This window comes from Cuculus canorus, chromosome 1, assembly GCF_017976375.1.
Source record: "Cuculus canorus isolate bCucCan1 chromosome 1, bCucCan1.pri, whole genome shotgun sequence".
Lineage (NCBI taxonomy): Eukaryota > Metazoa > Chordata > Aves > Cuculiformes > Cuculidae > Cuculus > Cuculus canorus.
Window position 1 is genome coordinate 142,949,216 of NC_071401.1, and position 23,068 is coordinate 142,972,283.

A 23,068-nucleotide genomic window follows, 5' to 3' on the forward strand; every position below is an offset into this window, starting at 1 on the left:
TTTGTCTCCTACATCTTCTAAGCATGGCCTTCAACCCTGTAATAATCTCTTCCTCCAGACCGCCTCCCCCATGGTGTCTCCAGGCAAGAGTCAGCTGGGACCGGTGTGAAAGTATGTATGTTCCGAATGGCCAGCCATATGCGTGTGCTACAGCCAAACAAAATATATCACGGCTCAATTCTTCTTGTCTTTCCCTGTGTGGGAGCATTACTTCAGGGTTTTTTCTCCTCTACCCAGCTGTGGATGTTAATTAAGTTCCTATAAGTTACATGATCTTTGCAACTTTTTTCCCTCTGTCAAATTTGGTTGAAAATGGTCAATAAATTGAAAAGCTATTTGGTGGGAACTACAGCTCAGCTAAGCAGATGGATAGAGCTGTCATTTAAACTCTTCTTAGGAGGACTTTAGGATAAAAGCTGGTCCAAACTAGCATGTTTTATCCAAGATGTAAGAATTTGGATGTAGTCTCTCAATATGTCCTTGCATTAAATGTTGCACAGAAGTGGAGTTTTCCAATACTGAGCTCCATGCCTTTCTTTAAGATTCTGGGAGGCCTAATCACTATAAATTCTGAACTGAACAGCAGCAAACGTCTCATGTTTACGTTCATCTGCCTGCTGAATGTTTAATATATACAGTTTATTCAGTCTCTTTAACCTACTTTGATATACACCACAAAGGACAACTCACTTGAACTAAAAAGTGAAATGCTACTCCTATAATAATGTAAAAAGAACTACCAGTCTTTGTCATGGCCCTCATTTCTCAAACTGCTGAAAAATCCTGAGAAGTAATACTTCTCTTCTTGCTCATTTTTCCCCTCTCATGGTGTGTTTCTGGGCCCAAAGTAAAAATTCTGTCTTACATTTCAACGACGGAGAGAAAAACGACAATGAAGCATTGAGAAAAACAAGCTGAGGCACATTTTGGAGCATGAACACTCCTAACAACTTTGATAGCTTGGCGATAACTGTTTTACAAAGCAGAATGTAGAAGATATCTCAGGTATGTTGAGGCTGGAAATGCATTCCAATATTATAAGGTTTCTGTGATTACCTTAAACTTGTGCAATTGAGCATCGACATTAAGCATCAGCAATAAGGTTAGTCTTGTAAAATCTATAAATATATGAAGGCAAGCCTTCTAAATTATGTGCATAGTATCTCAAATATCAGGCAAGTATTTCTATCAAAACCAGAAAAAGCTTTGTTTGACAGAGCTGACAGGTCTCCTTCTGTTTTGTTACGACTATTTATTTGACAATTCTCCTTCCCTTTTCAGTGCAGCTTCACTCCACACTGTGCTTACCTTACTCTCTTCTACCATACTCTGTGTTTCCTTCATTGATTCTCTTTACCTTTTACCAAAGAAAACCTGCTTGCTTATGCTCAGCAAAGCTGTCTGTGTAACACAACTGCTTTAGTCACTCTGCTTTTGTCTCTTAGTCTTTCTTCCTAGTCTCAAATCAGAAACTTTCCCAGTCCAGCAATATCTATACAAACTGACTGGCAAAATCTCATATATGAATTTATATACAAGATGCATCCTACTATAAAATCTTAAAAACTAGTCATGGTCCCCTGCTTTGACAACATAATTTTGTAGGCCATCTGCTCACGTATATATACATATATCTTTCCTAGTTGATATAATTCGGAAGTTTTCAAATCTTTGTCTATTGTGACTGTGTCTTTACAACAAATATAGTGAAAACAACCCTTTATGCAGGTATTTTTATTTTTGGAAAGTATATAGCAGAGATTTTACCCCTTTAAGGCTTATATATTTTTATTATTACATGACTCACTGGTTCAATTGCATTTGCCTGCAGCTTCAAAGAGCTGTTAGTAGCAGCCCCCCTCCATACATGCTGTTCTTGGCAAAAAGTAGTTATGTACAGATACAGATTTCTGGATGCTAAGGCGATGTGAGCTGCTCAGTATCATCTCAACACAGATGGTTTGTAACTGCCCAGAACCCAGCTCTGGGTGTACACACGAATGTGTCTGTGTCTACATGATATAAACAGTGTTGATAGCAACTCTTTAAAAAAACACACCAAAACCTCAAGACTATTTATGCTTGTTCTGAAATTAATTTAAAAAGCTGTTGCATATAAAAGAAAAAGAAAGCCAATATTATTCTTTTTCTACCTTGCTTTCATCTTTGAATCTAGGCAAAATTCTCCACGGTAACTGCTGGAGGGAAGAGTTGAAAGGGCATTTCCTTTGACAACCAACAGAGCTTTGCTACCCCAAACTAAATTAAAGCTAAGAATTTTCTCTGTATGGCCAATTATTAGGGTTGACATCCATGTATAAGAGCCCTGCCTCAGAAGATCCATAGAAACACAGAGACATTGCATTCCTGTCTGTCCACACCATCTGTGCGTGTGGTCCACAGACACGGGATTCCTGTCCATCTACAATGTCCCTGTGTTTGGTCCACAGAGGCAGGATTCCTGCCTGAGCACACAGCCGCACATGTGTAATACAGAGCCGGACAGACGAGTCCTGTCCATCTACCCCGCCCTTGCACGCAGTACATAAGCAAAGGGAATCACAACAAACCAATACTTCTTTTTTTATTTTATTTCTTATTCTTCCTACAGAGGTTGATTTTTCCTATTTAGTTTGCATCAAAGCTTAAATAACAGTACTATCTGGAAAGACTGAAGAAACATTCAGATTTTGTACTGTTATTTGTACTGAAATTATTCTTACCAAGGAAATAAGTTGGCTTCCTTTCTTGGCATGCAATATGTAGAGACGTACCCATTTGGTTAGATAAATTTCTTGAAGGTGTCTGCATTTCAGACAGTATTCCTGTTGTCATTGCCTGCTCTGTTCCTCATCTATTGTCTTTCTGTGATTTACATTATATTATGCCTTTGCATATGAGTAGAGGCCCACCCAATGGGCACCATAAAGCACAGTGTAAAGCTTGGAAAAAAATCTTAGAAAATTCTGTGTCCACTATAGAACTACCAAAAGAAAAAGGTTTGTGGAATAAGATGAAGAAACAGCCAGTCATACCTCCCATGTTTTGACAATCCTTTTACTGCAAAGTCATTAAATCAGATAGGAGATACCTCATGTTAAAGAGCTGTGACAAAGCAGAGGAATAAGTACAGAGGAATGAATAGAAGGACAGGGGCAACCTCAGCTGCTCTCTTTGCAACTAGAAGACCTAGGAGATAACAAGGAAGCCTTCATCCTTTTTAAGCCCTCTTTGTATCATACAAAAGATTGCTGGCTGACAATAGAGGACTAGTCAGTTGTAGTAACTGTGAAAGAGAGTGAAAGAGGAGGAAGAGACATTAATAAATTTCTGATGATAGGAATGAAAAGGACAGAGATGGACCATAAGGCACTTGTCTTAGTCTGAATTTCCCAGTCTGTGGATCCTTCCCACCAAATCTGTGATTTCCTTTTTTCCAGTCAAGAAGAACATACTGATATTTTGCCTGTCTCTCAATGAGATATGGAAGAGATTTGAAAGACACACAAAATCTGTGCATATAAATAAACATATTTCCCTTTAAAAATAAAAAGAAGAAAAAAAGCAGAATAAGAAGGTAAAAGTACTTATTACTTCCACAGAGCAAATAAACCCATGCAGTCTTCCAAGTTTTAAACAACTTATATGTGTGTATGTTCTTAAGGAACACTATATTCCTTTTATTATTTTTTCAACACCATTAATGTCAGCAGTTGGCAGAAGTTTCGGTTGCTAGCTGCAATAAAGGATGCAAAGCCAAGGTTATATCTACTAGTGTTTTGGAGGTGGCCGGCACATTGGCGTGGTATCGAAAATTACAGTGACTTTTTGAGCTAGGCAAAACAAGTGGGAAGAGTAATTTCTTAAACTATTAAAAGAATAAAAGTGAATATTTAAAAAAAAAAATTACATTTCCTCCCCAAATAAAAATCCTACTGTAAAACCCAAGTGATAACTTGAGTGTTCAGATCCTAAGAAGAACTTGGCTGGTGTCAGCTTTGAGAGCTTGGCTGAGAGATCCATTTATTTGTTGTTTACTCAACTACAGGAAATATTTGTACTCACACTAGGAAAGACAGGAATTGGTGGTAAACAGAAAGAAAGAGAACAAAAGACTAAGGTCTGTGACTGAAGTTGTGCTCAAACACAGAGAACAATACCCCTAATAAAATGTTACCCCTTAACCAGGGCTGTATTCAAGATAAAAGGCCATTACCTCCCCCAGTCACCAGTACTGTGATCAGAATTTAATATCTATTTGGAGATTAAAGCTTGACGGAAAGTGAGAAACTAATACTAACTTACGCTACTGAAAACCTGAAATTGTGTAACATGTTATTGTAACAGCAAATTTATTCATATCTAAAACCGAGGGTGCTTGTCCACCTCATTGATCTTATATCCATAAGATAAATGATTGATTATGCCAAATAAAATCAGACAGCAATCTTTTGATCACTAAGTCTGAGACTTGTTTTTTCTTTATGCACTGTCTTGGACCAAACTCTAAAAGCACTTTTTGGTGCTGAAAAGACTCTAACCTTTGGTACTACATTGAAGGCAAGGAAGTGGAGACACAGACCATTCCTTTATTTTGTGTTCAATATTACTCTGCTGTTCAGAGACAGGAGAGAACCATCACTCTAAAGGTGATCTGTCAAAATCACCACCCTGTATTTGACAGCATCATCTACAGACCCCCATTCAAGGGAGGGACCGCAAACAGGATCTCCATCAGTATCAACCTTCTCATCTTTATTTTTCAGAGTTGATAGTTGCTACAGCTGCCCAAGTTAGCAATGAGCAGAAAAACTGCCATCCTCTCCCTATACACATTCTCAAATGTCAAGTGGCAAAAACTTGATCTCTAGGGAAAAACTACACGCCTTTTCTTTTGTTGTGAATATTTTTTCATCTTAGAAAAGAGGAACAGAAAATAGAATGTACTTAAGAAGTAAAATGCATAATACATTCAGCATAAAACATGTACAGTAATTTTTTAAGATGTGGATTCTTTAGAACACACCGTGAACTTAACAGAACTGAGGGGAATTTTCAGGCATCAGCACCCACACATTTGTTATCATAAGTAACTCATGCCTAATTTCATAAATCTATGATTCCTTTAGATGAACCTGATATACTATCCTATCGATTTCCACAACTTGGTACATAAATTAGTGAAGAGTTAGGATCGAGAAACTAGTCTTAACTGATGGCATATATCAACTGCAATATGAAACATTCATGTTCCCCTGCATTATCTACTCATTAGCCTGAGATATAGTGCAGTGGACTAGGCTCAACCAGATTGATCCAAAAAGAGATATTATTTTCAGAATTCTAAGGACCTTAATACAGTGGATGATAAAAAAACCTGTAAACTGAGAGGTATTTCAGTGCATAAGCTCAAAAATACCTGAGACTACTGTTCATCAACAGCTCACTATTTACCGAAGCTGAGGTTCATTCTGTACGCTTATAATTTAATTTTTTATTATATTTCTTTAAGATGAGGAGAGTAAAATTCTCTATTGCAGACTACACATTTTTCCCTACTCAAGCAAAAAACGCACTGATTATGTCACTCCCATGACAACACAGTAAAATCCCAAACATGCAATATATTCTACCTTACAGATCATAAATTTTCATTACATATTTCTAGGTGCACAATTCTTTTCACCATTCCTCCAAGTAAAGAACACATTACTGACATATTAAGTCATACAACAGTTATTCTGTAATCTATTTGAAATGTTCTACATATTTAATTTACGAAAACAATCAGTCACATCATATCTCTGACTTTGCCTTCTACTCGCGTGTTTTTGGAACACACCTTGCATCATCTATCACCTCACCAGTTTCAGATCTTACACAAATTAAAACCAATACTGAAGCTGGTAAAATGCTTTTCAGCTTTTTGCCACTTTCTTTCTACTGACTATCAATATGTGAGTTGCTTTTTTATATAAGACAGTGTTTACAGTCAAGATTTCTTGGTCTTCTAATCCAAAGAGAAGCAACCACAAATAAAGTCTTGCTTTATAGCTTTAGTGTGAAACTGCCCAGTGTAATGTGATTTCCCTGGGGAATAACACCAGTAATTGTAGGAACAGATAACCATAATGTACCAAGTTAGCACATTTTGAATGGCAATGATGTAAAGGAACGTGTGTCTTCTAGGTGAGTGCCAGTGCCAGGTAATACAGACCTAATGAACAGGAATAATTTAGCAAAGAAAAAGTTGCGTCTAATCAATGAAATATCAGTAAGGACGGTTATATATTCACCTTGGAAAATCCCAGTATTTTTACTGAGTTCAAACAAATCATTCAAAATTTTCCTGTATCTGGAATTCTAGTGTGAAATTCCTGTTTCTTCTCAAAAAATATATTCACAGGTTTATCCCATCAAGGTTATTTACAAGTTTATGTGGAATCCTCTCTGCCACCAAAACTTCAGAATTCCCTAAACTATGTGTGACAAGATTGAAACATAATCATAAATTCACTGTATTTTCTGGTCAGCCTTCAAACATCATCAAGTCAAATACCAAAAGAGTGATGCCAAGCCAACTCAGCCACAGAAGTGATTGTCGGAAAGTCTCAAAATATTTTACCCCTGAGGCACATCCTGCCACTGGACAACAAGTAGGGAGCAGTCGTGTATGGATCCTTCCCAAGTACTCCACAAACCATAGAAGTTAAGCAAACGATGATGCACTCATAATTTTATTCCTTGAATGAACAACTATTGGCAATCCTGAGCTCTTCTAAACCACTCTCTCTGAGCTTTCGCATTTATCTCATGAACTCATCAGCTCAGAAACTGAGGGACGGTAACTGTTCACAACATAAGCACAGAAGTCTCACAGAAGCACAGAAGTCTCACAGAAATAAACACATAATTGCATAAATACATAATTAAAAATACCTGTTCTAGTATATTCTCTTTACTTGACTGAAAACAGTGCCTATCAGATCAGTGGTTTGTGCTGCAATAACTACAGAAAAGTGCCATAGAGCACAACTGTGATGTGAAATGACAGTGACTATTTTTACATTGTACTAATGTCCAGAAATACTATTCACAGCTTAGAATTTATTATTTTTTAGGGCTATTATTAGATATCCTAGTGTAGTCTTCAGGAGACACCAAGGTCACCCAGTGCTCTTAACATCTTCAAGACCACTAACAAGCCTGGTTCTCTCAGAGTAGGCTTAGGAATTTTAACTGATATCAACCAGAAGCCTGTTTGTCATTTAGAGAAATGGAATACATGGAGTCTCAGTTGCTAACTCATCCAGAAATTCTGATTCTCTACTCAGGGACAACATTGCTTAAATAACTTAGGATAGAAGTTCATAATCCTTGAATGAGAGACACTGTAAATGTGACAGTAGATGCTGTCAGCAATTCTCAAATTAACCTTTATTTGTACAAAATTTGAGTGAATTAAAAAGCTGTAAAACTATAATACGGACATCTTAATATAATCAATAAATATAAGAATATTTCTAACAGACTGAAACAGGTTTTTGAAAACCAAGATAGAACTTGGGAAATACTTGCCCCTAGAGTCTTTTTTAAATATTAGCAATGTCTGGTAAGGAAGGGCAGCAATTAGTGTATTGTCAACCATGTTCTAATGTACTTTTATAAACCCTAAAGTTCAGTCTTAATTCAGCCATCGCAATGCCTTAGAAACTAACAGCTGAGACACAAGCAAAGCCCCAAACAGAAAGCAGACATGGCTGTTTTTAGTGGCGCTACAGGCAATTCCCTTCTCCAGCACCGTGAGGCCAGCAACAGCAAGGAACTCACATGAACATACACTATTAGTTAACAATACAAGAGGCAGAGGGTAAAGGGAAAAGGAGGAGGGAGAGGAGAAGGAGGGTATAATACCATAGGAAGATGAATGTTACCCCAGAAAAGACTACTGACGCTGCACCGAGTGTTGTTACTGTGGTAACCAATGATTGAAAATGATGGGAAAAAAGTCTGGAGTACATGACAGAGAGAAGGTGGCTTCTTTTAATCTGCCAGGCTTCTTGTGCTGGGCTTCAGGAAGCAGCATTCAAGGGCATGATGAAGCCTCACTTCCTGTGCCTACTCGGCTGCTGTCAGGATGCTGGGGCCGGCTCCTGGCAGAGATCCCCCCTTGACAGAAACAATTACTGGGGAGCAAAGCCTGGAAGAACAAGCAACGCTGTGATTGATAATCTGGGTGGATTATGGGCCTCCGACAAAAGCCGCGATGCTTGTATTTGACAGCTGGCAATGCCTGATGAGAGCCAATTAGTGGATATACATTCACTTCAGCCAGAAGTTTCTTCTGTTTCTGGTCCAATAGTTTCCTGAATAGGAAATGTAAGAGTGATTTTCCCCACTTCTCCCTGCTAACATGTAGGCCAGCTACACTGTCAGTACTGCTAAGGATATACTATAAAACCTACCCATTTTGGCAACTTTGCATATTAAAGCCAGAAGATTCAAATTTTGTTAAACTGCATTTGACCCTACAGATTATAGTGGTACAAGAACCTGGAAAAGGATGACTTTCCACTGACTCTAAATTCCACGTAGTGTGTAAACGAGGCTGTGACTACACTATTTGGGTAACAAGTCCACTACAGTTGACAATAGTTCTCAAAATGCTTCACTGTACACTGAAAATTTCCTGGCAAAGTACATTAACCTGTCTGCTGCTGCTTCAAATAGGTTAACTGGGCATTCAGAGAATACCAGAATTCAAAGAGTACCTTCTGTTCTGCCCAACACATGCAGGCACCCTTCACATGCAAGCCTCCTTCAAACTTGTCCGTCTGTTCTCAACTTTCTTATCACATAGGTCTTCTTTCCTCACTTTTGCATCTATTTCCTCTCTTACTAGTACAAATATGTGGGTACTGTGGTGAAGAGATTGATAAACAAAGATGCATCCAAGTGTCCTGAATCTCATCGCTTGTTTGAAACATTACCTTTCACTTTGTTTTCTCAACTGTAAAGAAGCCAACACCACCAAACTCAGACATCTTCCTAGACTTCCTATGTCCTCTTCTGACAGCAGTTTGAGAGGTATCCCCACTTGTTAAACTTCAGTAGGTGCCATCACACCATTGGGACCTCTCAGATGCTTTTGGAGAACAACAGTAGTTCTGTCACAGAAACAGCACTACTGTCAGCACCTACCTGTAGTGACTGTACTTAGGTCACCTGAAGAAGAAATTCAGTTGCTAATAGGGTAATCGCTCTCATCAGACATGCTTTCAAATCATGGCAGCTAAGGGAAAGCAAAGACTAACTGCATGACCCAAAGAATCTGTATTATTTCATCGGGCACAGTAGTAATAAAAACTGCCAGAAGCATGGTCATGCTGATACAGCTCCATGGCAGTAAGAGATGCCTGCCTGTCAGTCTCTTTTGACCTGTTTTACATTCTTCTGTTGCAAATAGAAATGACTCCAACCAGCAGAACTTTGCTTTGGAAAAGTTCACAGCAGAGGAGTGTCAGGTGTCAGTGTCCTCAGTTTCCAGGGAAACAAGTAACAGTGGAAAATTAGAATTTTCAAGGGAGAAGCTATTCTGGAATCTAAAATTCTTTCCTTCTCCTCATGATCCCATGAACCACATTTACTTGAGAAACAAATCTTTGCAATACCTTGGCCTCATAAGGAAAGTCAGCCAAAATCTTTGCAGGGAAGAAGCACAAAGTAGTACAGAGAAAACAGCTTTGGGAATTGCATGCCTTGATGTGTGTGTTTATATATATATTTATATATATACACAAATATATATAAAAATATTGCATAAATGCTAACTTATGATATTATGAATCATCACTAAATTCCTTTCAATTTATGGGAATACTCAATAACAGCCTCTCAGTTTGTGCTGTCCTACAGAGGAAGGAATGATCATGATGAAGAGATAGAAGCAGAAGCGAATGACATGTATTAAAGGTATCTCTGCCAAGAAGGCTGACTATATAACTCATACTTTCAGTAGCATAAGGTTTCTTCTCTACCTTCACTATAATAGAAAGGAGCTCTTTTCACTTAGTTGACTATAAGTGAACAGCAAGAGCGTATATGGGAAAACCAGGAAAGGTGAGCCACTGGATGAAATTGAAGTACTAAGGGAGAAAAAGTAGATGTATACTGGTGTACATTAGAATGAAGAGGTAGCTGAAACATCACAGCCCACAAAAAGTAGATATTACTGACGTGCATTAGAATGAAGGGGTAGCTGAAGACAAAGGTTTATCTTCTACTCAGTCAAAAGTGAAAACCATCAAAAAATAAAGCCAAGAAGCTCAAAATGCTCATGCCTTTTCTATGTCAGTCTTCACTAATAACTGTCCTCAGGTGACTACAAAATCTATTTCAATACTCAGGGAACATCACTTTAGGACAGAAAAGGAAAAGAACAAACAAGACGGTATAGCTCTGACTTTATTACACCAGGAAAGAGTTTACCTACTAGAATGAAAGATATCAATGGTTATTTTCGGGAGTGGGAACTGGTGAGTTTTGGGAAGACTCCATTAAAGTTTCTGACAGTCTCACGTGACATGCTCATGAACAATTTCAGCTAAGGAAAGTCTTCATTTTGAGCTTTGTCCAATTTCAGCTACCACACTTGGAGAAAGAAAAAGACAAAAAAATCTAAGAAAGAACAATGAGAATGATCATATATCTAGAAAACAAGTCACATGAAAACTAGAAGAACTGAGACTAACCAGTTTAGAGAAAAACACAGATGAGATACCTCTATATAAACTAAAAGGGCTCCTAAAAAGCGCAAAGAAATAGTCTTGGTTTTTTTCTGTGCCCAGATAGCAGACAGAAAAAGTAGCAATGAGCTTAAATTGCAGTAAGGGAGATTACAGATGCACAACGGCACTATAATGATAAAGACAGATGAGCCATAGAAAAGAATTTCCAAGACTGAAAGTCTCCTTCACATAGTCTTTAAGAACAGATTACAGGTATAACTGAATAAATCAAGTGGGTTACATGGAGTTCTGTCCTGAGCCCAGCAGTATTCAGTATTTATCATTAACAATCTGTGTGATAGAAGAAAACATATGTTCATGAAATACCTGGGGAAAGCTTAGCTGTGTGGTTCTGCTAGCATGGATTGAACCTCAATATGCTCTTAAAAGACTGAGAAACTAATCTGAAAATTACTTTTATTTAGGAAAAGGCAGCATAATAAAAACATACTCAGTATTAGCGTAACCTGGAGTCACACCACTTAAAATTAAACTTTTGAGATCCCATCATCAGTAATACTGAATGAAACTAATTCCTGGTAGCGTCTGCTACAGCATACTATAAAAGAACTGGGAATAATTATGAAACACGATACTACAAGTGAATATAGTGATTTACAAACAATTTAACTGAATAATACTCTGAACTCACAGAAAACTGCCACTGATACAGTTCAGAGCCTTCTAAGAATTTCACCACTATTACTTAGCATGTGTAGCATAGTCATGCTTAGAGATGGTCAAGCTGGGCCCCCACTGTGCTAGACACTGGACAAACACAGACAATGACAACCTTTGCTCCTAGTAGAAAACCCCAAGTGTTTAGGAATCAAATCCCACAGACAGGAAAACCTCAGCCCATTTTAATATGTCTTCCTGTTCAACTCTAAACAGCAGAGTAGTACTTCGTCCTATTACATCCTCATTGCTAAAAGCTCGCTTGACAAATAAAGGAATAAACAGCAACAGGCCCTCTCTACCAGATGAGTGGTGGCTGTGCTGCCACAAACCAGGCCAAAGCTCCTTGGGTCTCCGTCAATTCCAGCATGACACATGTCACGCGGGCTTCTGTATGGTGTATAATTTGAGCACGCTGGCTGGCGCTCGCCACGCTACATCTGGACTTTGTTAGACAATCTTCAGCTCTGTTTTCCTGCATCAGCCCCAACCCTCTCTGGTGAAGCAGCCTCCCAACCACTGCTTCTCCAAGAACTACTCACAAAGTACTCTGGAGGAAGTAAATTGGGACCACATTAGCTGGTGACCCTCGCCCTGCAATTGGCCTGCCTTTCCGATGATAGAGGAAATCCCTCACACAAACTGACAACCAATATGAAACAGGCAGCTCCATTTACTGGAAAGCCTGGTCAATGCCGAATGCCTCATTAGGAAATGGTCTCTATATTGAGGCGCATTCCTGCAATTCAGAGCCTAGAAACTCTAAATTAAAACAACATTGATGCCATATCCTCTTTCCCAAATGCCTCTCTTCATCCAAACTTTAACACACATACTTAAAGAAATTAAAGAACCAAAATGTCTTTGGCAGGACTCCTTCTCTTTCACAGTAATACCATTCCCGTGTGAGCGACCAGGAACGTGACAGTGTTGGGAAGTGAGAAAGGAGAGTTAAAGCAACGAATAACCACAGAGTCCTCCAGAATCTGTACAACGTTACCGTGATGAATCTACTTGTCTTTACCAGTATTTTTAAATAAATAACAATCACATGAAATTAAAAGGCTGAAGAAGTCGGAGTGTTTTTTTTAAGTAAGTAAATTGAGGATCATCAGTAGGATGAGTTTTTGTTTTGGGAGAGTTGTATCTTTCTATACTCTAAGGTTGGTCAATTAACAGTAAGTCAATCTGCTAACAATGGGAGCCATTGTTGCAACTCAATGATAACCAGCACAAGAATGAAAAGGCATAATCTGAATCCTATCATACACACTTTGATCCATTCACACGCATTACTGCAGCATAGTCAGAAAACTGCTTTCCTAAAACACTACCTCTGTCAGAGGCTCCTTCCAGTTGACAGTGAGATTCAGCGATCAGGCCTACGGTACCTACGACAGCATGCATAACTCTTCACACAAAACATCTCCTTCTGATATTCCTCAGCATTTCCATTTGCATACCATGCACGTGGGAACAGGAATCTTTTAGTCAACTGTGCCTGCCAGGCAACTGAAAGAGCTGCTTTCCCATGACAAAGTCTAAGCATTTGCTAGAAATGGGACGGACTGAAATACTGAATATCTATTAGGCAGCTCAACAGCTCTGAAACAATGTTAAAGGCAGAATGAAGTAATTACTGACGTTAGGATCCCAGCTCTGAATCTGAAGGGTTGAATAAACTTTTTAGGCTCCAGAATTGCTTTTCGAAGTCTTCCAGAAGATACTGATTAACTAGCATTGCTTGCTTTTCTTGAACATCTGTGTTCAATATATCTGCAAGTCTGAAAGATTTTTCCATTCACAATTTCTACTGTAAATTTAGGAATTACAGCTAAATTTTCAGGATGTTCCTGAAATACTATGTAAGTATAGTCCTGTGGAGCTGGCAAACACAGGTGGACCTTTGTTCTCAAGATGCAGAAAAACGTCCATGTAGACAAAGCTTGAATTGATGAAGCAGCACAGTTGTTTTGTTGGAAAATATAAGACTTGTGACCTATATAACTGAACAGGACCACCAGGGCCAAGTACGCAAATTATTTGCAAAGCATGTGGAAAAATGAGATTTTCTGACTGTATCAGTAACAAGGATCCTGTAAAATCTCACAGCCTCCTCTTCTGACCCATCTCCTATTTCTGGAGCTGTCAAAGTTGGTATGACTTCTATTGATGCAGAAAAAGTACATACTAAAACTACTGGTACTGAAGAAAATAAATGCAATGTCAGATCCCCTGCAACTTATAGATGTGAGTATTACTGCCCCATGATAAGTAACTTTGAGGAGCTTTTCTTTCAATGTGTTGAAAGCTGCACACAAAAAGACATAAAAGATCTTTAAGATGTAGGACAGATTTTAGGGAGGACATGTTAAATCACTGCTCAGTTAAATATCTATTTCTCAGGTACACTACAAATATAGTTGAGTTTTTTAACATATAAACATATATTTTACCACGGGGACTGGGGATGCATAGGAGAATACCTTGCAGTGCAGTCTCCAATTTTATATTGATACTTATAGTACTTATACATAGCTTGTGTTTATACTGCTCATGGTACCAATGTGTTGAGATTACTTTATTCTTTCTTTTTTTTTATTTTTTTTTTAAGATAGCAATCCTAAATAATGATGAGACTTCTTAGCTGGAGTTTTAGAACCAGAAACTTCAAAGGCAATTGGATATTCCAGTGAATTTTTTGAAAAGGGACTATTGCTCCAACATTAGGTCAGAAATGTTCTCATTTCATAGCATGAACAATTACTTAATTTCCTTTGCAGTTTTAGTTTATTTAGGCATTTAAGTATCCCACATCCATACAGAAAAGCAGTTAGAATGGGCATCCTTAAGGGCCATGTCTTTTTAAGAAAGCCACATAACATTGTAAGACTTAGAAGCACTGAAAACTAATGCTACGAACTATAACAATGCTGGAAAAAAATCACCTACCTGAAACCTAAGTTATTACAGATAACCACAACCTTAAAACATAAATTAAATACACATGATTTTTCAGTACACAAAAACCCACCACGAAACACTAAAGATTTTTCCATTTACACACAAAAGACAATCAGAAGGTAACTGAGAAGGGCAAGGGGCATGAAAGTGCTAGAATTTAAGCTTAGGACAACAAGAACTGAAAATAAGATTCCAAATTCTCTTGGTATGTTATGGCTGCTATACCTACAGACAGTTACATGAAGAAAATAAGCACTTTACATCACTGTGACCACTCCTGAATCCTGTTCCAGTAGGAGGTCATGCGGTTGACAAGTGGAAGTAATTACAACTGTTGTTCAGAAGTAAATAATACAAGTCTGTAAACCATACTTGTTGATAATTTTACAGCTGGTCTAACAATCAAAATTACTGTTCTTAAATTAAACCTTAAATAATTGTTGTCTTATATAAGACCGGTAATCTACTCGTGTTTCCAAATGAAGAAGCACAGAAATTCCTTATCAGAAAGCAGACCTGGTTTTATCTTACTATCTTTAACAGCAACAGAAATCATCTCGTTGACAGATCAATTGTTGCACATAAAACTTTGTGAAAATGGAATCGGTAGCACTGAAGAAATTGATACTGGACTGGCAGCAGCATATGTGCTATTACAGGGAATATGGCAAGGGAATAACTCGGGAAAACCCACCAGAAGTGGTGAAGTGAAAAAAAAATCTATGCCGATTTTTCAGATCCTCAATCTCTTATTGCCAGGGATGCCTTTTACTTCCTCTGTGTTTTACTGGCAATGTTGCTTTCACCACTGAAACACAATCTTAAATGCTTGAACAGAAACACACTTTTTCTGATTGTTATGCCAATACAAAAAGAACTTAGAAATGGGAGAGGCCAGAAATAGGAAAGGATCAATCTCCTCACAAGCATAAGACCTCTCAAATTCCGCTCTAGTAGCTGTCATTCCCATATGGTGTTCCCGTCGCAATTAGAAATCACAGTAGAGACTGTGTGGTGTAACACATCCATATTTGAGCTTTACAGCAAGAAGAGTTTTCTTCTAAAGTAAATGTTTCTTCTTCCCCGGCAAGGCAAACACAGACCAGCAAAAGAAGTATCACTACATTTCCCTGAATCTGGGGTAATTTGTGCCTGTAGAAGATAATAACCAAGTGTCCATCTCAGTTTCCTATACATACTATCACACATTTACTACTCGGACAGTGACACAAAGAAACTTCCCTCAACATTGAGACTTTCTCTTTCTCCACCTTATTTTAAGGTTTCTTGACTGGTAGATTGTTTGAATTTGTTATTCAGGCACTTTCCATCCCAACATACAACAGGATTATACATTATAAATTTCATAAATTAAGATAATCTCACACCAGATTATTAATTAATTTCCTTTCTAGCCCTCCTCTACCCACCTGCTGCTTAAGCTGTTGCACAAGACGGTCTTTCTCTCGTTTCAGTGCGGCCACTTCATCTTGGGTCTTCTTCTTAGAGGATGAAAGCTCCAGCAGAGCAATATTGGCATCTTTTTCACTAATGGCAGCAAGAAGAGCTTCTTGTCTGAAAAAAACCCCCATATCAATACATTATTATCCTGCAAAATGTAGAGGAAGCCCTTACAAAAAGTTGAACATATCATAAATGCCATAGCACCAATCAAGTCTGAAGAACAGTAATAAGTATGTTTGTCATGCTTATATGTCCACTGTTGGAGCAGGAGGTCAAGACCGGCTTGCCTCCTCCTAAATGACTGTGCCGATACCAAATTATTGCTTATATGATATGAAAAACTTTTAATTATATGTTATTATTCTCCACCCAGATTCTCAGTTTTTAATAACTACCATTTACTATTACTTTGGCTGAACATTTTCATTCTTTATAATGTTCTATACATTTCCAAAACAGATTTCAAGAACACATGCACAAATGCTGGACTAATCACAAGACTCCTGTGTTAAATTATACTAGGTTATACTGCCTATTCATGTAGCTATTTTAGAAAGAAGATGGCATGTGACAAGTTTATTGAAATCAATTGGACAATACAATATATTCCCACAAGGAAATGTTGACATGCACGCTTGTGTGCTACAGGACAGATGTTGAAATAGATGCCTTCAAGGATACTCGAGCTATTCTTTGACTTCTCTTGTGAGTAACCAATAGCTTGTTGGATGCATGTCCTGAGTAATTAAGACAAAGGTAGGCCTGCCCTCATCACAAACCTTTTGTAGCCTTGCAGAAATGGTGTAAGCAAGAACATTCTGTAGCAAGATATTGAGGCTCAAGCACTATAATAACTACATACAGAAATACAACCTTCCCATACTCTTCCCCAATAGCAAAAAAATCTTACAAATAGAGTTCAGACACGTTTTATAGATACTAGGAAGAGAGGAGACAAAGACAACAGCCCTGATCATAAAACAGCAGTTCCCAAATGAATGCAAAGGATTGCTCTGTTTGAAGGAAAACAACTATTTCTCTCCTTTGACCTTAATCCTCACCTCTCTAGTAGCCAAATCAGGATGTGCAAGAGGATACAAATGAAAACTTGGACTTACTGCCCAATAGGGGTGTCTCTCCCCACCTCTCATCACTTTGCAAAGAAGGAATAAAATTAAGTCCCAACCGTTTGTGGCAGTGTGAAAAATGGTATCATGCAGGAGTGATGATGAAAAACAAACTCTGAATACTACAGATTTCCTATCCACCTTTCATCTAGAAATTTAGTTGCAAATGCAGTTAAAGTAGTTGAAAAAAAAGTCCCAAATAATCCAAATTTTACCTGCTCTAGTTTATTATAAAAAGCATAATGCTAATTTCAGAGAATGATTGTTAAAAATAATTAGATATTTTAAAACTATTCTTTAATCATGTCAATAGCAATTATTCTGCTAATTACATTGGCATAGCAATTAGTCTTCCATTAAAGATGTAAGAAAAGTTATAAAAGCTTAACGTAACCTATTAAGATTACTTTTAGTTATATCAATATATCTTTCTTTTCTGTTTGTTGTCATGATCTTCTTTAATAAAGACCCATCACAATCTGGTGACTTAGGATCACACTGGCAAACTCTTGAGGGTAGCAGTGACATTAAATCTGCTTTATCTAGTTCACCTGTTACCACTCCTTGGGCAGATTTAATTTGTAGTGAAATAGATTTCTCTTTTTCTTCCTGCATCTTCTTTATAAACAAGTCAAGTTAATCATAGTTAGGAATTTTTTATTGTAGGTAAAGTAATAATACTTGCTCCAAAAAGTACTCACTGAGCTCCATGTAAAAGCATAGATGACTGAGAAAATCTGAGAAGAACAGGGCAAATGGACAACGCTTTTATTTAATATGTTTTGAAAATCTGCATCTTCCCCCAAGAAGTTGTGGAAGCCCCATCCCTGAAGGTCTTCAAGGCAAGTTGGATGAGGCTTTGAGCAACCTGAAGGATGGAACTGTATGACCTTTAAGGTCCCTTCCAACTCAAACCATGCTATGATTCTATGATCTAACATACTGGACTTTGAAACCGAAGGCTTGAAAAGGGAAAGGACTGGTACAGCTGGAGTACAGAAGTTTTTACCTGCTAAAATGCTGAAAACTACAAATTTTATGACCTTGGTGAGCATGGAAAGATATACTGAATATTGTAAAGTTTCTAAGGATGGAAAGTGAAAGAGCTTTATCAGGCACTTCAGTGCTTACATCAAGGGTACAGGAGACGCATACCTAAATATGCAGGACGTAGTCAGATAGCTTGCATTGGTTGCAGCTCAGCTGTCTTACTGTCTGAACTTACTGGCCTGGATACATTGTAATCTCTTCTCCAATCTGTGAGAAAAACTGCATATATTTGCTTCTTGACCTTGTTCTAAAAAGTACGAACAATACCTTTAAGAGCCCCTCAATACATTATTTTAATAGACTACGACCAGGAAGCGACTACACGTGCAGTCCTGCCAACAGATCTGACAAAACGGTAGCCTCTGAGAAGCAGCTCAGGTCTACAATCTTTTAAGTCAGCTTGGCAGCAGCCAGCACAGCACTTCTACCTGCAGAGTTATGTGAAAGGTATGTCATCTCCACACCCTCAGAACAGAAACTTCCAGGTTCTGAGGTTGTTTCTCTTTGAGAGTTGTATGGGTGAGACATTTTAAAAGCCATTGTTATTTTTTATGGGTTGAAAAAAATCATACTGAACTCACTTCAGTGGCATGTTAGTTTTGCTAAGAGAATGGGTGAAAACTGACTCAACGACGAGAAAGTCCATGACTGCTTTCAGATGAGTAATAGGTGGGATGGAAGAACAACCTTTTCCTACACATTACAGGTTTAAATGAGAAGAGAGTGACTGACGGATGACGTGGCTTCCTTTTGATCCCAGTCAGCAACTGAAGCCTTAGAAACATTTATGCCAGTGAATGCTATCACTGCACAGCAGAAGAAACCAGAGCACAAAAAACCATGGCTAAGATTTAATCTCCATCCCCTCAGTCACTCCAATGATCACTTAGAGTTTTGCTGAAGTTAACCATGCGCAGGAGTTTGCTGTTATCAGGATCCCAACTGAAGCCATGGATCCTGTATCAAAAAACAAGGAAGAAACATGTATTTCAAGGTGTGTTTCAACAGACAAAATTGTTTACTCCCTGACAGCAGAGCAGCACTACACAATGGACTTTCTGTGGCTGCATCTATTTCTGGATTTATACAAGTTTTTCTTGCACACACTAAGAGAGTGAGCCTGCTTTAAGCAGAGTACCACTACATAGGAAATCTAATAGATCCAGTTTAGAGAGGACTTGGATCCTGCCTAGATCATATCTAGAAAAAACAGCACCTTAAATTACTTTCTTGTCTTTCAAGGAGAGATACCACAAAGCTAGGCATTTTTAAGATACTTTAGGACAATCGAAAGATACTGTAACACATTTATCCTATGAAGAAATACAAATATTCTGATGACTTAATGGAAACAAAGAGTAGAAGAAAAGAAAAGGTGTGCATCAGATTCCCAGTTGTAGTGTCAAGATTGCGGGTGTGGGAATGGGTGCATTATTATTGCTACTTTGTTTCTGTTGCTTTTGCTTTGTGGAAAAGTATCCAATTTTGGATGTCTGCCTGAAATATGAAAAATATCAATAGGGTGAAGTGACAGAACATGATCCATGACCTCTGCTTTTTTCTAGCTATTGGTATCCTGGGAAAGACAGGCTGGCTTGGAGCTCTGGTCATTTTCACTTTCTTTAGGGTAATCTGTTCTGATTCTAAAGAAACACTCATTTAATAGTAAACCCACAATCCTCGCTGATGATTCAGGACCAGAGCCAAGAATATCTCTGTAACAGTATCTATATAGCCATTACTCTGGTATGGAAATTGGAGGTGCCTCAAATAGCACGTAAAGCAATCAAACCATTTGTGGCCCATCTCTACTTCTTAAATGAAAACTCCAGGACTGGGACAATGAGATACGGACAGCAGCGCCTTACTTATATCCTTGCTGAATAATATTTGCTACCATGGCTTAGAAAAAACACCCTATTGGCCAAAATTTGAGAGTCACACATGCAGAATTGCTAAAATAACTCAAAAAGATCACAAAAAGCAAATATCACCAAACAAAAGATAATGTTTGTGACTGAAAAGCACTACAAAAATGATTTGCTTCTTTTCTTGAGAGCTGTCTTCCCCAAGGAGACCAGAAGAACGTGTTGTAAGACAGGTGAGGTGAGGTGGCAAGAAGGCAAAAATTAGCTGCTGTGTGAATCTGCCAGGAGGGCCGCACTCAGTCTTGGAGGCTCAGTGTCACTTTAGGCAACTCTCAGTGGAACAGGCTTAGCTTCTTCAGCAAACTGTATCTTCAGTTCACAACACCGGCGACCCCGGAATGTTCTAACAGGCAGGCAAAGCATGTACTTGTTCCCCAATTCAAGATCACTGATCTTTTAAAATGCCAGCTAGTGCCAGACTCGCCACATAAACATAGCTCACTTAAGTTAATTCAGGTATTTCAGATCGTGGCAATAGTGTAGCTGTGGCAACGGCAATTCATCAGGCGGAAACTGCCTCTTTTTCTCTCTATTCAGGCAGGTTCTGTAGCCTGAACTAAGCTATACAGCAGCTCACAAGAGGTAAGCAGATTTTAAAACAGACTGAATATTACCAGGGGAAAGCTGAAATAGGAGTCCATAGAAGGCAACCAGCAAAGCAGTATTTTCAAAATCTTTCTGCAGCAGAGAGAAAAAGGCTTAAAGAATTGTACAACATTTAACTTGAGATGCAGAATACTATTTTTCTTAGAGAATACTTCAGCTGTAGTAACTTTAGTTAACATGGCAGGTGCTAGCATCTCATACACACGCTTACAGAGAACCTAGAAAAAAACAAACACAGCACAGATGAGATTTTTTGTATAGGCTTGAATGAAGATGAATAAGTGCTTTGGTAGTTTGAGTGACCATGTATTTGAATGAATCCAGAAAATAAGGAACTACAACTGATAAAAATTCAGTTACCAAGTCCTAGTAGCACCAAAACATCTTAGTGTGCAGTGTAGTCAAAACTGTATATCTCTCTGGAATACAGCAGACATATGCAGTTTGTTTCATTTCTCTTTTTCCTCTTTAGTGAGCCACAACATATTTTTGCAAATGGGGACATGGGACTTCCAAAATACTCAGTAGCCCTCAACACTGCAGGACTAGGAGAACAAGTCTTATGTGGAGCGGTTGAGGGAGCTGGGGTTGTTTAGCCTTGAGAAGAGGCTGAGGGGAGACCGTATTGCTCTCTACAACTACCTGAAAGGAGGTTGTAGAGAGGAGGGTGCTGGCCTCTTGTCCCAAGTGACAGGGCACAGGACAAGGGGGAACGGCCTCAAGCTGTGCTGGGGAAGGTTCAGACTGACTATCAGGAAAAAAATTTTCACAGAAGAGGTCATTGGACACTGGCAGAGGCTGCCCAGGGAGGGGGTGGAGTCACCATCCCTGGAGGTGTTTAAAAGATGGGTAGATGAGGTGCTCAGGGACATGGTTTAGTGGCAGATAGGAATGCTTGGACTCGATGATCTTAAGGGTCTTTTCCAACCTGGTGATTATATGATCCTATGATTCTATTCCTGCATATAAGGTGTAACAGGGTAAGTCCATTAAGTAGTAATAATAAAGATTTTTCCACAACCCTAAAAATGTTTTTAACTATCAGAGGAGCCAAGTTTATCCTTTGCCTTACAAATAACAACAGGATCAAGACGTCTTTAAGCAGTTCTCTACAGCGCTTGGTTTCAGGAGACTATCCAATTCCTTCCTAGCTCCTTCCCAGTAAAGGAGAGGGATCTTTTCTAGTAAAAGATAATAGTAAGTGAATTTTTAAAAGCAGTTTTGTACTTTGCAGCACAGTTTTAAGGGTCAAAATGCTGGAATATTTATCAGCTGTATAATTAGAAAGAATAACAGGCTGCAAACAGTGCTGAATTCATCACAGAATCACAGAAAGGGAGGGGCTGGAAGGGACCTCTGGAGAACATCTAGTCCACACCCCCACCCCCGAATTAATAATGCTTCAAAACATCAACGCTATAGATATTCATTAAAATAATATGTTTACATGTCAGAGAGAACACAAATTCCATATAGAAATACTATAAATACATTGTTCTACATACTTTTATTTCAAATTATGAAATTTCTTCCTATGTGGAGTATTTCTGAAAGTGTGGATGAGACAATATAAAAGCAGCAGCTTTGATTTTAATGTCACCAAGGAACTGCGATAATTCCATCAGGCCCAGTTTCATTATATGGATTAAATCTGCTTTCCTTCTAGCTGGTGTTAATCTACAATATCTAAGGGTCTGATGCAAATTTGGAGAGCTCAGGTAGCTACAAGCCCATAGAAATCCAGTCAGTTCCTTCAACGGAGACTGTTGCTTTTCCACGAGGGATGACTGACCTGCCAGAGTTTTCATCCTGGTACATTAAGATAAACCGTAATCATGGCTGTTATGCCTTTCATAAACAAGGCTTCAGACTGGAAAGGTTCTGCTACTTCATAAATTGTTTACTCACTCCCACGGTAAGAGCATCAGTCACCACAGAAGGAAAGACCTGCTACCTAGGCAGTACTTGCTTTAGTTGTCTGATTTTTGTCCACTGCATTAACTCAAAGCCTACAGAAAATGCTGATCAGGCTTTTAAAGTCTTTCTATCACAGGAATTCATAAGAGCCACCTTTACAAAAAGAACTGTATTATTTGCATATAAATTAGAAAAAAGTTCCCATGAAGTGGCAACAACATAAAGAACTCGCAGGCAAAGAGATTCGGATAAAGTATTGCAGTACTGAGAAAGCTAGACAAACATTCAGATGACAGCTTAGAGCATATAGGTGTTAGGACACAGTATGTAGTCATTTCATGAGTTTGGTAGAATGACACTGCTTGAGTGGGCCACACTTGATAAACTCTTAAAAAATAATTAGAAATACAATGCACCAAAGAACTGATCCAATAAGACACTTCTGGTGCTAATATCACCCTTTTCATCATAAACTGCGTCGACACATCTGCAGTGGTAGTTCCAAACTCAGCATTTTTTCCTATTTTTTTTGCTGGTTATAAAACAT

General features: G+C 38.4%; 1 protein-coding gene across 12 annotated transcripts in view; it reads right to left on the reverse strand.

Annotated features, from left to right (window-relative positions):
• ERC1 (ELKS/RAB6-interacting/CAST family member 1) overlaps positions 1–23,068 on the reverse strand; it is a 302,814-nt gene that overhangs the window by 44,686 nt on the left and 235,060 nt on the right. For all 12 annotated transcript variants that reach the window (XM_054067600.1, XM_054067591.1, XM_054067580.1 and 9 more), the window contains one exon: positions 15,860–16,004. In XM_054067600.1, the coding sequence (XP_053923575.1) occupies positions 15,860–16,004 (145 nt within the window). The remainder of the gene's footprint in view (positions 1–15,859; positions 16,005–23,068) is intronic.